The following is a 12,226-nucleotide window of genomic DNA, read 5'->3' as shown; positions in this document are numbered from 1 at the left end:
GAAGTAATTTATCGTTGTCACTTAATATAGAAAAAGCAAGTGTAATTCAATAGAAGGAAAGAAGGGGATTAGAAAAAGGTGGGTCAGGTAACTTATGCTCAAGCAGGTGAGGAAGGGAGTAAGTGCAACATGCACATTTAACAGGTGTAGAATGATAGTGTAGACAGCTGAATTTGTGCAAAAAAGTAAAAGAGAGAGAAGAAGAATAGATGAAAATGACAACTGGATGCCATGAGAAATAGAAAAAGGAAAAAATGTACAGTCATGGCGAAACATTTTGTGAATAATACAAATAATTTTCACAAAGTTTGCTGCCTCAGTTTAAATGATGGCAAGTTGCATATACTCCAGAATGTTATGAAGAATGATCAGATGAATTGCAATTAATTGCAAAGTCCCTCTTTGCCATGAAAATAAACTTAATCCCAAACAACCCATTTCCAATGCATTCTAGCCCTGCCACAAAAGGACCAGCTAACATCATTTCAGTGATCCTGTCATTAATACAGGTGAGAGTGTTGACGAGGACAAGGCTGGAGATCACTCTGCCATGCTGATTGAGTTAGACAGAGAGGTTCAATTGTTGTGAAGAAGGCTTCAGGCCACCCAAGAAAGTCCAGCAAGCACAAGCACTGTCTCCTAAAGTTGATTGAGTTGCAGGATTGGGGCATCACCAGTGCAGAACCTGCTCAGGAATGGCAGCAGGCAGGTGTGAGTGCATCTGCACGCACAGTGAGGCAAAGACCTTTGGAGGATGGCCTGGTGTCAAGAAGGGCAGTAAAGAAGTTACTTCTTTCCAAGAAAAACATCAGGGACAGTCTGGTATTCTGCAAAAGGTAAAAGGATTGTACTGCTGAGGACTGGGGTAAAGTCATTTTCTCTGATGAATCCCCTTTGTGATTGTTTAGGGCATCCAGAAAAAATTGTCTGGAGAAGAAAATGTGAGCACTATCAACAGTCCTGTGTCATGCCAACAGTAAAGCATCCTGAGACCATTCATGTGTGGGGTTGCTTCTCAGGCAATGGAGTGGGCTCACTCACAGTTTTGCCTAAGAACACAGCCAAAACATTCTCAGAGAGCAACTTCTCCCAACCATCTAAGAACATTTTGGTAATGAACAATGCCTTTTCCAGCATGATGGAGCACATTGTCTTAAGGCAAAAGTGGTAACTTAGTGGCTCTGCGAAAAAAACGTCTAAATTTGGGGTCCATGGCCAGTAAACTCCCCAGACCGTAATCCCATTGAGAGCTTGTGGTCAATGCAGAGGCGGCTGGACAAACAAAAACCCATAAATTCTGACAAACTCCAAGCATTGATTATGCAAGAATGGGCAGCTGCCATCAGTCAGGATTTGGCCCAGAAGTTGATTAACAGCATGCCAGAGCAGAGGTCTTGCAAACGAAGAGCCAACACTGCAAATATTGACTCTTTGCATAAACTTAATGTAATAGTCATATAAAAGCCTTTGAAACTTATGAAATGCTTGTAACTATACTTCAGTATACCGCAGAAACATCTGACAAAAAGATCTGTGAAAACTAATACTTGTGTCATTCTCAAATCTTTTGGCTATGACTATACAGGAGGTAACATGTTATACAGGGTATACAGAGTCAGAGTTTTTGACATGTTGTTCGACTCTCATTCATGGAATCTCCCTACTGCCTGTTTGGGATTTTGTAAGTTCTCTTTTGGTTGTCTGGTTTTTGGATTCTTGCCTTTGGCTTTAGATTATGGATTGTGGACTTGGTGATTCTTCTTTTTTGGATTGCCTCTTTGAACCAACTTTTTTGTTCCTTCTCAGGTAATTTTTGAATTCTCTTCTTGTTTTGATTGTATTCATTTCTTGATTAGAGTGTATTATTATTATTATTATTATTATTATAAGGATTGTTTTATTATTTTTATGGCTCCACTTTCCCTTTTTGAAGAATATAGGCCTGATACCCTTTTTTAGGGTACAAGCTGTCAGCCTTTATTTGAATTTTAGGGCCAGGCCTTCTTTATGGTTCAAAGCCTTTTTTTCTGACTTTCTTAAGCACAAAATCACTGTAGTAAAGTACGTGACCTTATCCATCTTGGTTCTTCAACAGTGGTAGTAACAGTAGTCCAGTATGACTATTCTGTTTATTACATGCACCAAATAATAACTGCCAAAATTGAGGAAATTTTTTTTCACTATTTTGTGGCATTCGAAGATACTAGTCCTTGAGCACTATCTGGAAAGCACTGATAAGATGTATTAAATGCTGAACCCAGCAATTCACAGTTGAGACCAAGGTTACACATATATTTTGAGAAGATTCTAAATGTCTGAAGTGGCTGAAGATTTTAACTTTAAATACTTTTTAAATAATCATTATTTCTAGCTTTTAGGGAAGGATATTATTTAATCATTTGGGTTCTTAGTATTCTTATTGTGCCATGAAAAAAATCTAATATTGTAGAATTTTTTTGTTTTTGAGAACATCATTAAAACATTTTGTGAAATGGAACCAATTAGTTCTTCTAATACGTTTACTTTTTTCTTATTTATTTTCTTCCACAAAAATACTGAGACAGATACTTATATTGGAGTACACGCAGGAACAATTCAGATCGACATAGCTGGTGGTTGTCTTGTCATCTACATATAATTTTTAACTGTAGCTTACTAAAAAAAGATATAATTAAAGCTCTTGAATGTTTATAAACAAGCAACTTGGTATCTCAAAAATACATTCAACTGGCAGCAATAATTCAGTTCTAGCTAAGAAATCAGCGGGACTATAAAAATTTCAGGATACTGGAAAATGTGTTGCATCATCTACCATACAATTCTGCCCTTTATATTTGAACCATTCAAAAATAGTCATTTTGTCATTGTCAGTGTGATGAAGAAATTGCCTTAAAGAATATAAACAATTGCCATATGTGCCATATGTGTTTTAAAGATGCCAAATCAAAATTTTTCATATCTGAATCACTGTATGATTTAGATTAGTTAAATATTAACAAACTGTCTGGCTTTTAATTGCATGTGTATAGGCTCCCTTCCATCATTAATAGTTGCTCTGTTGTTGTTTTCACCATAAAATTACATTCTATGCCCTTAGTTGTATTAAAAATGGTTCACAGCATTACATATACCACCATATGATCATTATTTTCCCGTTATGTTTTTTGGGGAAAAAATGGGTTCAAGAAATTGATGGATAGACAGATGGATGCCATGCAACAAATATCAGATACACTGTTCCAAATGTCGAAACAAAGAAAACTCAATATAATATTTAAAGTTCACTGTAAACCACAGTACTTTACTTCTTTTTGCAAACATTTACAGTATGCCCTGGTAAGTGTCACAAGTGAGCTGACCTCAAAACACCCGGAGCATTCTCAGACCAAAATACTGCTTTATCATAGAACACACACAAACACAGTCTTGGGCATTTTAAAGAAGTGGTTGGTCATACTGCGTGCCTTTGGATTGTGGAAGGACAACATCGGAAAATAATGACAGCTCTATAAAGTAGCCACCACAGCCTGAAATTAAACTTGGGTCCATGTGCTTTGAGTTAATTTTACTACTACTACTCAACCAAGCAAAATTAAATTATTTAGATGTTGCATTTGATAACACAGAATAATTAATGTTGCTTAGATGTTCCATCATTGTCATGTCTCAGTAGTAATATGTGGTGGCACAATATTATTTGTTTATTAAATCTGATTTAAGTATACAGTATCTAGATATTTATTCTGGCCCTGAAAGTGTCTATTTTCCCTAAAACTTACACACTTCTTTCCACTATTATAGGTTACAAATCTTATTAAGGGTAAAAATGTCAATTCTGATCAATTTAGATTTTAGCCTTTACATCAAATTATTTGTAAAGGTTTGTAGATTTAATTATCTGTATACTGTATGCTGTACTTGAGCATGATCACAGAGTGAGTCAGAAATGGGCCTTGAACCAGGAGAGAATTCTGGGTAAAAATTTGTTAACCACGAGTGATGTAAAAAATTTGAGACTTTAAATTCTGTTTTAAAAAGTATGCAGAATCTCGTATTTATATATATATATTGCTATTTAAATGGCTACATATTTTATTTTCTAGATGGAATGATGGTGTAGTATTTACCAGTGTTTTTTCAAGAATCAAAGCCTTGGTTATCAGTCATTCTTCTGGTCATGGATTTTGTACATTCTCATTTTCCATACTAGCTGACCTCTGCTGGCTCCACCTACATAGCAGTGAAACAGGACAAACTTTAAAAAACAAACAAAAAAATGGCCAAGCGGAAGGTAGTTACATTCCAATTTCAAATGTTTGTCACTGTATTTGATCGTGTTCAGCTCTGACAGAACAGCATCCCCTATGTGGGAAGAAAACCATGTGGCAATGATATCTCTCTGATCCCTCTCTCAAAGATATCCGGACTTACTCCTTTACAATCTGTAGATGATAATGTCTGTTGAACAAACAGGTATCACTAGCTAAGCGGGGCCAAGGTATGCTCCAACACATTGGTGAGAGGAAGAGTGACTGGAACAGAGGCTGGAGCTCAGTGAGGAGCCCCACCCGAGGCCCTGTATGCTCTCTCTCAGATTTGCGCAAATAAATCAGTACCGTGAGCGAACTATGATATGATTCGATGAGAGAGGCTGGCAAATCAACCAGAATGTTCAAGCAAATTATAGAAAAAAGCTGATCTAAATCCGTTAAGCAGTTCTCTCGTGAAAAGCAGACAGACAGACAGATGTTGGATTTTAGATATAGATATAGATGTGAATTTTTTTCTGGGTAATGTGGTTTACCTCGTATATCCCTAAAGACATGCAGGTCCAATTAACTGATAATTAATTGGCCCAGTATAGACTGTGCTTTGAATGAATGTTAGTGTGGCAGTGAGCCCAATGGTACTGGGATATGTTTCGGTCCCCCTGAGCCTGAAATGGGTGAAAATGGTTAGTCAAAATCAATTTTATGAGCGATATGAGTGATATTTATGATTTTATGGTGATCCTGCAAAGTTAGATACTGATAATGGATCAAGAGATAGTGGTATATAGATAACAGTCGTTACACAATAAAGTTTAATTACTAGTACTATTTCTTCAGGCTTGTATAGTGGGAAACAAGAACATAATATCTGGCTCATATTAAAATCTTAACTTTAACTGGGAGCTGCTCTTTTCCTAAACAGAAAACTGAAGAGCATTTCAGTTCCATTTCTACAAAATAAAAAGCAGAATATGCAGTTACTTTAAAGAATTAATATGTATTTTTTTTTTAACCTGTGTTAATATTTCAGCAGTTGTGACCATTACTAAATATTGCTTCTGGTACATCTCTTGATTGCTTTCTATCACTTTTCCTGGATCTGCTTTATCCCTTTCATGTCCACTCAAACATATACAATCAATCAAAAGTTGTCTCTGGCATGTGGAAAACAAGCAAAGAGAACATGCACATGTTTAGGTGACATTTTGCTTTGCTTTTTGCTTGCATTCATTGTCATGTTTGAAGGTGAACCTTCTGCCCAGTCTGAGGTCTACATCTCTCTGGAGCAGGTTTTCAATGAGTCTGTGTCATATTACACAACTGATTTTTAGTTGCAGCCTTCATTTATATAATCGTAGCAAGTCAGAGGCAGTCAGCAGTGCTCTCCCATGAAGGTGATCACCTAATGTGACATGCCCAACAACCAAGTGTGCGACAAGCTTAGATAAAATCATACAGGCTTTACTTTCCCTTTAATTGTAGAGACCAACTGTTTGTGCAGGAGAGCTGACTGCCAATGATTGCTCATCCAGAGGTACAATGCATATAATGCAGTGGTAAGAAATAAGAAGCACACATGTTTTGAACCTCACAAATAGAAGAGGAGCTCATCTGTCTGATGTCTTGTGTTTGATATTCTAAAATAGAGATGCTGTTTTTCAGAATGTGGTAAGAACAGAACAGGATGGTGCTTTTTGTGTGAGTAAATGTCATTAGTGTTTTTTTTTTTTTTGATAGACAATTATTGAAACCTACTATATACAAAGGCAATGCTTATTTTAGGCTTTGATGCTAATGGTGAGTCGAGATTTTTTGCAGTTATTAGCTTGGAATGAAAGAGTTTTAAATCACCTTTGTAACATTACTGAATACTGTTTTAATAAAGAGTTCTGAAGCAATTTCTTTTACACCAACACCACCAAGAGCTATATGTAGCATGGTGACAACGGTATGTAACATGGTAGCAACGGTGATCAGACCTACTGTGCAACATCCACCATTAAAGAAATAAAACTAAAACAGATAAAGATGTCTTCCTATTTTATTCAGCTCTGTACTGCAACCCATTGAAAGGCAGGAAAGTCTTTTTTTTTCCTCATTTGTCTATATTTCCTGCCTCTGTCTGCTCCAACTCTTGACTTCAATATTATTGGATGCCTCATTCACTCATTGGATACTGCCTGCCTATTCTTCTGTACTAAAAGGGTTACCTCTGGGTCCCTTCATTAAGCTTGTACTGGTGTTACTGAAAAGCTGTTGAAACTGCAATTAGGCATTTTTGCAGTTCAAATATTTGCTGTGCACTGTGATGTGTAATAAAGTAATACACAGAAAATCTGCATAGTTGCAGATTTACAACATGAAGAATCATAAAACATTGGACATATTTTGGCTGTCTGTCACCAGGGAGCACTTATGTCTTAAAGTGCTACTGATCAGTGACTTTTAGCTGAAAAATAAAATGCTTCAGAATCACTAATACATTTTAAATCATTTCCTGTGGCACACTAAGCATTTGAACGAGGCTATAGACATGCTGACAAAAGTAAATGTTTACAGGATGACAGAAAATGTCAATCTCAAATTGTTACTGTGTTGTAAAGATTTTTGTTGTATTGATTTGTCAGCAAAGTAACAGGGAAAACATTATGTTGGTTACAGGAGTTACATTATTATGTCAAGTATTATGTTTTACTAGGCTGACCCGCCTTTTAAGGCGAACGACTTTTAAGTTGACCACTTCTTAAGGCAATTCAATATGTAGATCAATTTGATATTTTATACAAACTCATTAATTTGGTTATATTGCATTTGAGCGGTATTACTTTAACACTAGTAGTTTCTGTTATTTTTGTGATGAAATTTAAAAAGGTTGCCCTTTTGAACCCTCCTGATATTTACTACGCGGTGAGACATTTGTACTCCATCAACATTAATTATTTCCAGAGACATATTTTGTCTATTTTTCCAGTGCATTGCGCACAAAAGCAAGGAAACGATGGGAGCACCATGTCGCTTCGTACCGCAAGCTGCAAGTAGTAAGTCTTTGATAAGCGGAATACCGCTACACTTTCCACTCACGGGACGGAAGGACAATCCCAACCATTTTTATATAGTAAGAAAGAAGAAGAAGATATCGCACAGTCTGGAATAGAAAATTATCTTTTACCTGGAAAAACGAAACTACAAATCCCATCGTGCACTGCAAAATGGATGGGGCGTGTGTGAAACTCCGTGCTACTCGCACAGTCTGGAGTAAAAAATCATCTTTTACCTGGAAAAACGAAACTACAAATCCCATCGTGCACTGCAAAATGGATGGGGCGTGTGTGAAACTCCGCGCCCGTGTAGCACTCACGGGACGGAAGGACACCCGACCGCTTTTATATAGAAGGATTTTACAATTTAAGCCCCAGATCAGTAATGCTAAACTATTCAAGAGCAGTTATTAGGATTTAAATAATAAAGCATTGTTTTTTTCTCTTGGAATTCTTTTAACCACAAAAAGTGCTTAATGCTTATCATTGATTGATATTGCAAACTTAATAGCAATATGAAGAGTGACTATAGTGTTGGCTTTTTTAAAAATGCTATGCATTGATAAAAATGTAGAGAAATAATTTTATCTCCAATTTATTGTCACATGTGACAGACCCTCTGATCTGTCAAAACAACCAACAGTGCTGTGGGATATTTTTCTCTGCTTTTAGCTGCACTTGTTTCACTAAGAAGGCAATCGCTTTTTAAATACAGTCTGTGGGTTGTCGATGGACTTAAGGTAAAACTGCGTCCCAAGGCCACAAAAGCTGAGTAGCACTGCTCTATTCCAACAAGACAATGAAATTGTTATCTCAGTGTGGTTCAGGAAAAAAGATAATGCAGTAGTTGCTACTTTTAATGACATGCTGCATTTATCGATGTTCTTATTTAAACTTTGTGAGCACTAATGAAATCATCTGGAGCAGAACATTGGCTGATGGGAATTGTAGCTCCTAGTTCAGCATTTGCACAAGGTTGCGGATAAGACTGACCGCGCACACACCTATGGGACCTGGCAAACACTTGCTACTTTGAGCTGAACTTTGCACTTTTTACTTCACTTCTGCAGATGGTTTATATATACATAAACCAGCAGGCCCCATTTATCAGCACTGCTATGAAACTGGAGATGTGAAACGCTACAATGCCCTACTCGCCACAGCATTATTGGGAAAAATCAACAAATTAAAAATAAAAAGTGTTGGCTAATTTAGTTTTTTTCTGAAACATTATCAAGTTTCAATCAAATCTGTCAAAACATTTTTGATATTTTCGGATATTTAATTTAATTAAATTTTTAAATTGTTTTTTTTTTTCCTCTAAATATTGATATATTGAAACGCCTGTTCTTAGTAGATACCTTGATGTACCATTCTGGCAAATTTCAGCTTTTTAGCTAAATGGGAAAGTGTTTTTATTGATGAGTGAGTTACTGAGTAAGTTGGTCAACTTTGCATTGCATATATTTATTATTACACAACTGAATCAGCAATATCAGTGTTCATCACCCTTGTAACAGTGGGCCAGTAGCCTCATCGTAGATTTGGGGAATTCATTATTGGCAGTACGGTGAATGATAACAGTGTTCATGTGCTTTATACAATACAACAATGTGATTTAGCTTGTTGTTATGAAAATGTGACATGCAACAAAAGAAGCTAACTACTAACCTAATCTACTAACTAGATTTTTGAAACAGAAGCATATTTAACAAAATCATGCTGGAATGGATTTCATTTACAGAATGCCATTTGTGTAAAACATTTCCAAAATGACATTAATTTACAATTGTATACTCAATTAGCAATACTTGACCATATGCAAATAATGTCAATCAAAATCATTGATGTTGATACACATGAGCAATGTTAAAATTGCTCATTAAACTGATGATAATGAATCTACTAGAAAGACCATTAGGCTCACTAGGTACCTACTGGCTCATTCATTGGACTCATAGCAACTGATAACACTCATTCAGTCATTTATAACAAACAGACTGGGTGACATTATTGTTGCTGCCTTTTGCTACACATACTTGTGTACCATTCTGTAGCACAAGTGTTCAAATTATTAAACACTTTATATTATCTATATCTACTAAATATCACATAAACGTTAAAATCCATAAATTTGTTCTTAAAGATACTCCTTCATAATGCAGTATCCTTATCAATGTGGAATCATCTTAGTTTATATTCATGATTTATTATGATTATTTATGATTTTACAATGAGTATACATTATTTTGTAAAATATCAATTAGTATTTTCATGTCTATTAGTTTAGAATTCAAGCACCCAATGTAGTGATTTGCAATATGGAACTATGATTCTTTCTTTTTTCTCTTTATATAAGCTGTATCAGAAAAAAAGATATTTAGATAAATTAAAATAGAATATGGTAATCTTCACACAGCATGTGGCATTTTACTCGCTATGAATACATTAATGCATAAAAAGTTTTATAGCCATTTGTACAGTCTTATATTTTATTTTAAAATAGAATACTTGTACAACAGTTTGTGGGTGTACCTGTATACTTGTGAGTGGTAAGAATGAAATGATCTGAGAACATAGTAATGTAAGCCTATTGCTACTACCTCTTACAAACTATAAACAAGTCACTGTGTTTACGGCAATCAAATTAAATGCATATTGACTATATAGGGTGCAGACAAAATGTTTTTATATTATAAGTATATTATAACCACCAGTTGCATCATTAGCAGGCAGAAAAAAATACAACATAGACTTGCGTCATTAAATACAAATAAAGCCAATAAAGTAACAAATTAAATTTTCGTTGTTTTACAGCTCCATAAAAAGGACCAAAATGAATGCCAAGATAACAAGCACTGCACATTGTGAGCAGTGCTCGGATTTTTCAGCTTTTGATTACAAGCCATGCATAATTTCTTTTCTTACTAACCCTAAATAAGACAATTCGCTGTCAGATTATTAAATTATTAAATAAAAAGTAAATCTGTATACGATGTGAAGTAGTATAATGTGATGTAAAGTGTTCAGGTACTTTATTCAGTACATCACTTAGACGAGTATTTGTATGCCTGCTTTTTCAGTTATTAGGTTAAAATGTTTCCATTGCCCCAAAATATCCATAGTACAATAAACGCTGTACATTACTACTTACTTGAAAAATAGCGACACTTTGCGTTCATCGGCTTTGTCTTTTTTTCCATTTAAGACGCAAGGTTACCGAAGAAAAATATCTCCCACACCAATTCTCATTGCATTGCAGATTTGTTAGAGTGGCAAAATAATGGATCGTTAAGATCAACTAAATTAATTCTGAAGCGCATTAAAAATTAGTGGCAAACTGAGCAGTAGATAGATAGATAGATAGATAGATAGATAGATAGATAGATAGATAGATAGATAGAATTTTACCTTTGTGCCCAAGCTAATATTGATATCGATCCGTCGTTTCTTTTGCTCCAAAATGCTTAAAAGATGTTCTTGAAATACGCCTATTTTTGTAAAAAAGTGGTCGTTGTGCCAACAGCCTTCCATGTTATCGAAATCAACCCCAAGGCGAAGCAAAAACTTTACGCTACGGGGGTCCAGTGCGATCTGCTGAGGTCTGCACAGTAACGCCGTCCGATTACGTTCGTCCAGTAAAGTCAGTTTCAGCACCTTTCCGGAACGGACAGCGACTAATGCAGCAGTTAGCCCCACCGGACCAGAACCAACGACTAAAATTGGGATACGAGCTCTCCATTGTCTGATCCCATCCAAACTGACTTTAACTACAACATACACCAAAACTGCAAACAAAGTACTAAGGATCGTGTCGTAGGCCAAAGTTGCATACTTCTCTTCAATGCTGTTAAAGTAATCTTCAGTGTTACTCATATTTAATCTGACAGCTGCATAGGATATCTCAGTCGCCAGTTACATGTGCGAAAATTATTGTGAACAGCTGTCCCAAAACCTCCTCATGTTCTTCGTTTGAAAAGACATGAAAGTCTGATAATTTCTGTAATTACAAAAAGAGCTGCTGTAATTTCGGTTAACCGCAAATTAACCGCACATTGCCCAAGCAGCCCAACTGCAGAGTAAGAGCTCGAGGAAAGGCTCTAAACAGAAATGTGACAAAAACTCTGCTGTAAAACAGTCCTGGAGAAAATATTTTTTAAAGCACTTCTGCTGCAAGACAGAAAGCAGGTGGAACAATACGCGTCACTAATATTTTATGAGCTAAGTTTTTATAGCTAGCAATAATCAGGTTTTTCCTCCAGCAAAAAGCAAGACACACCCCTATGCCGTATGCACACGCTCTCCATCGGCAATGTGATTACAGTCTCCGGTGCTGCTGTGGCTGCAGTTTCGCGTAGAGAGGAAAAAAACTGCCGTGGCAGCTACTATGTCGTGTTTTCAGATCCGTAGACTTCATTAGCCTTATAAAAAATATTCGATTTTTCCATACTAGCTTCTTATGTTTGCATTCTCAGCAAATGTTAAAGAATATTAAGCTTCATAAGAACAATTAAAAGCGAGTCTTAGATATGTTTGCCAGCGTAAAATAAACGTGGATTTCTAGGCAGTTAAACGGAAAGCAAAACTGAAATGTGTCCCACTCCAAAAAGCTTTCATCTTTCAAAACGACAACCCGTTCTGTCATTTCTTTCATAAATACATCAGAACTACACTGTAGAACCTATAATCCAGTTACAAATGTATTATCACTAAAGTGTGTCCGTATGTTATGATGTGAAGAGCAGTGTGTTGGTTCTCACTGATTTTTGTCTTACAGAATGTACACTAGCCGGCGCCTTTCTTACACGCTTGATTGACACTTACAGGATGGTGCATGCGCGACACCACGTTTCCATACAAAACTGCTTTTAACATTGGTCGATAAAGATATTCCAATGTAGTTAGGCTATTTTAAAT

General features: G+C 36.0%; 1 protein-coding gene across 1 annotated transcript in view; it reads right to left on the bottom strand.

Annotated features, from left to right (window-relative positions):
- si:dkey-234i14.6 overlaps positions 1–12,026 on the bottom strand; it is a 147,763-nt gene extending 135,737 nt beyond the window's left edge. The window contains exon 1 of the mRNA XM_039763357.1: positions 10,721–12,026. Within this exon, the coding sequence (XP_039619291.1) occupies positions 10,721–11,185 (465 nt within the window). The 5' untranslated portion in view covers positions 11,186–12,026. The remainder of the gene's footprint in view (positions 1–10,720) is intronic.
- Between the last annotated feature and the right edge of the window lie 200 nt (positions 12,027–12,226).

This window comes from Polypterus senegalus, chromosome 9 (assembly GCF_016835505.1).
Source record: "Polypterus senegalus isolate Bchr_013 chromosome 9, ASM1683550v1, whole genome shotgun sequence".
In the NCBI taxonomy this organism is placed as follows: domain Eukaryota; kingdom Metazoa; phylum Chordata; class Cladistia; order Polypteriformes; family Polypteridae; genus Polypterus; species Polypterus senegalus.
The sequence above is the reverse complement of the archived record's forward strand: the minus strand, read 5'-3'. Positions and strand labels throughout refer to the sequence as shown.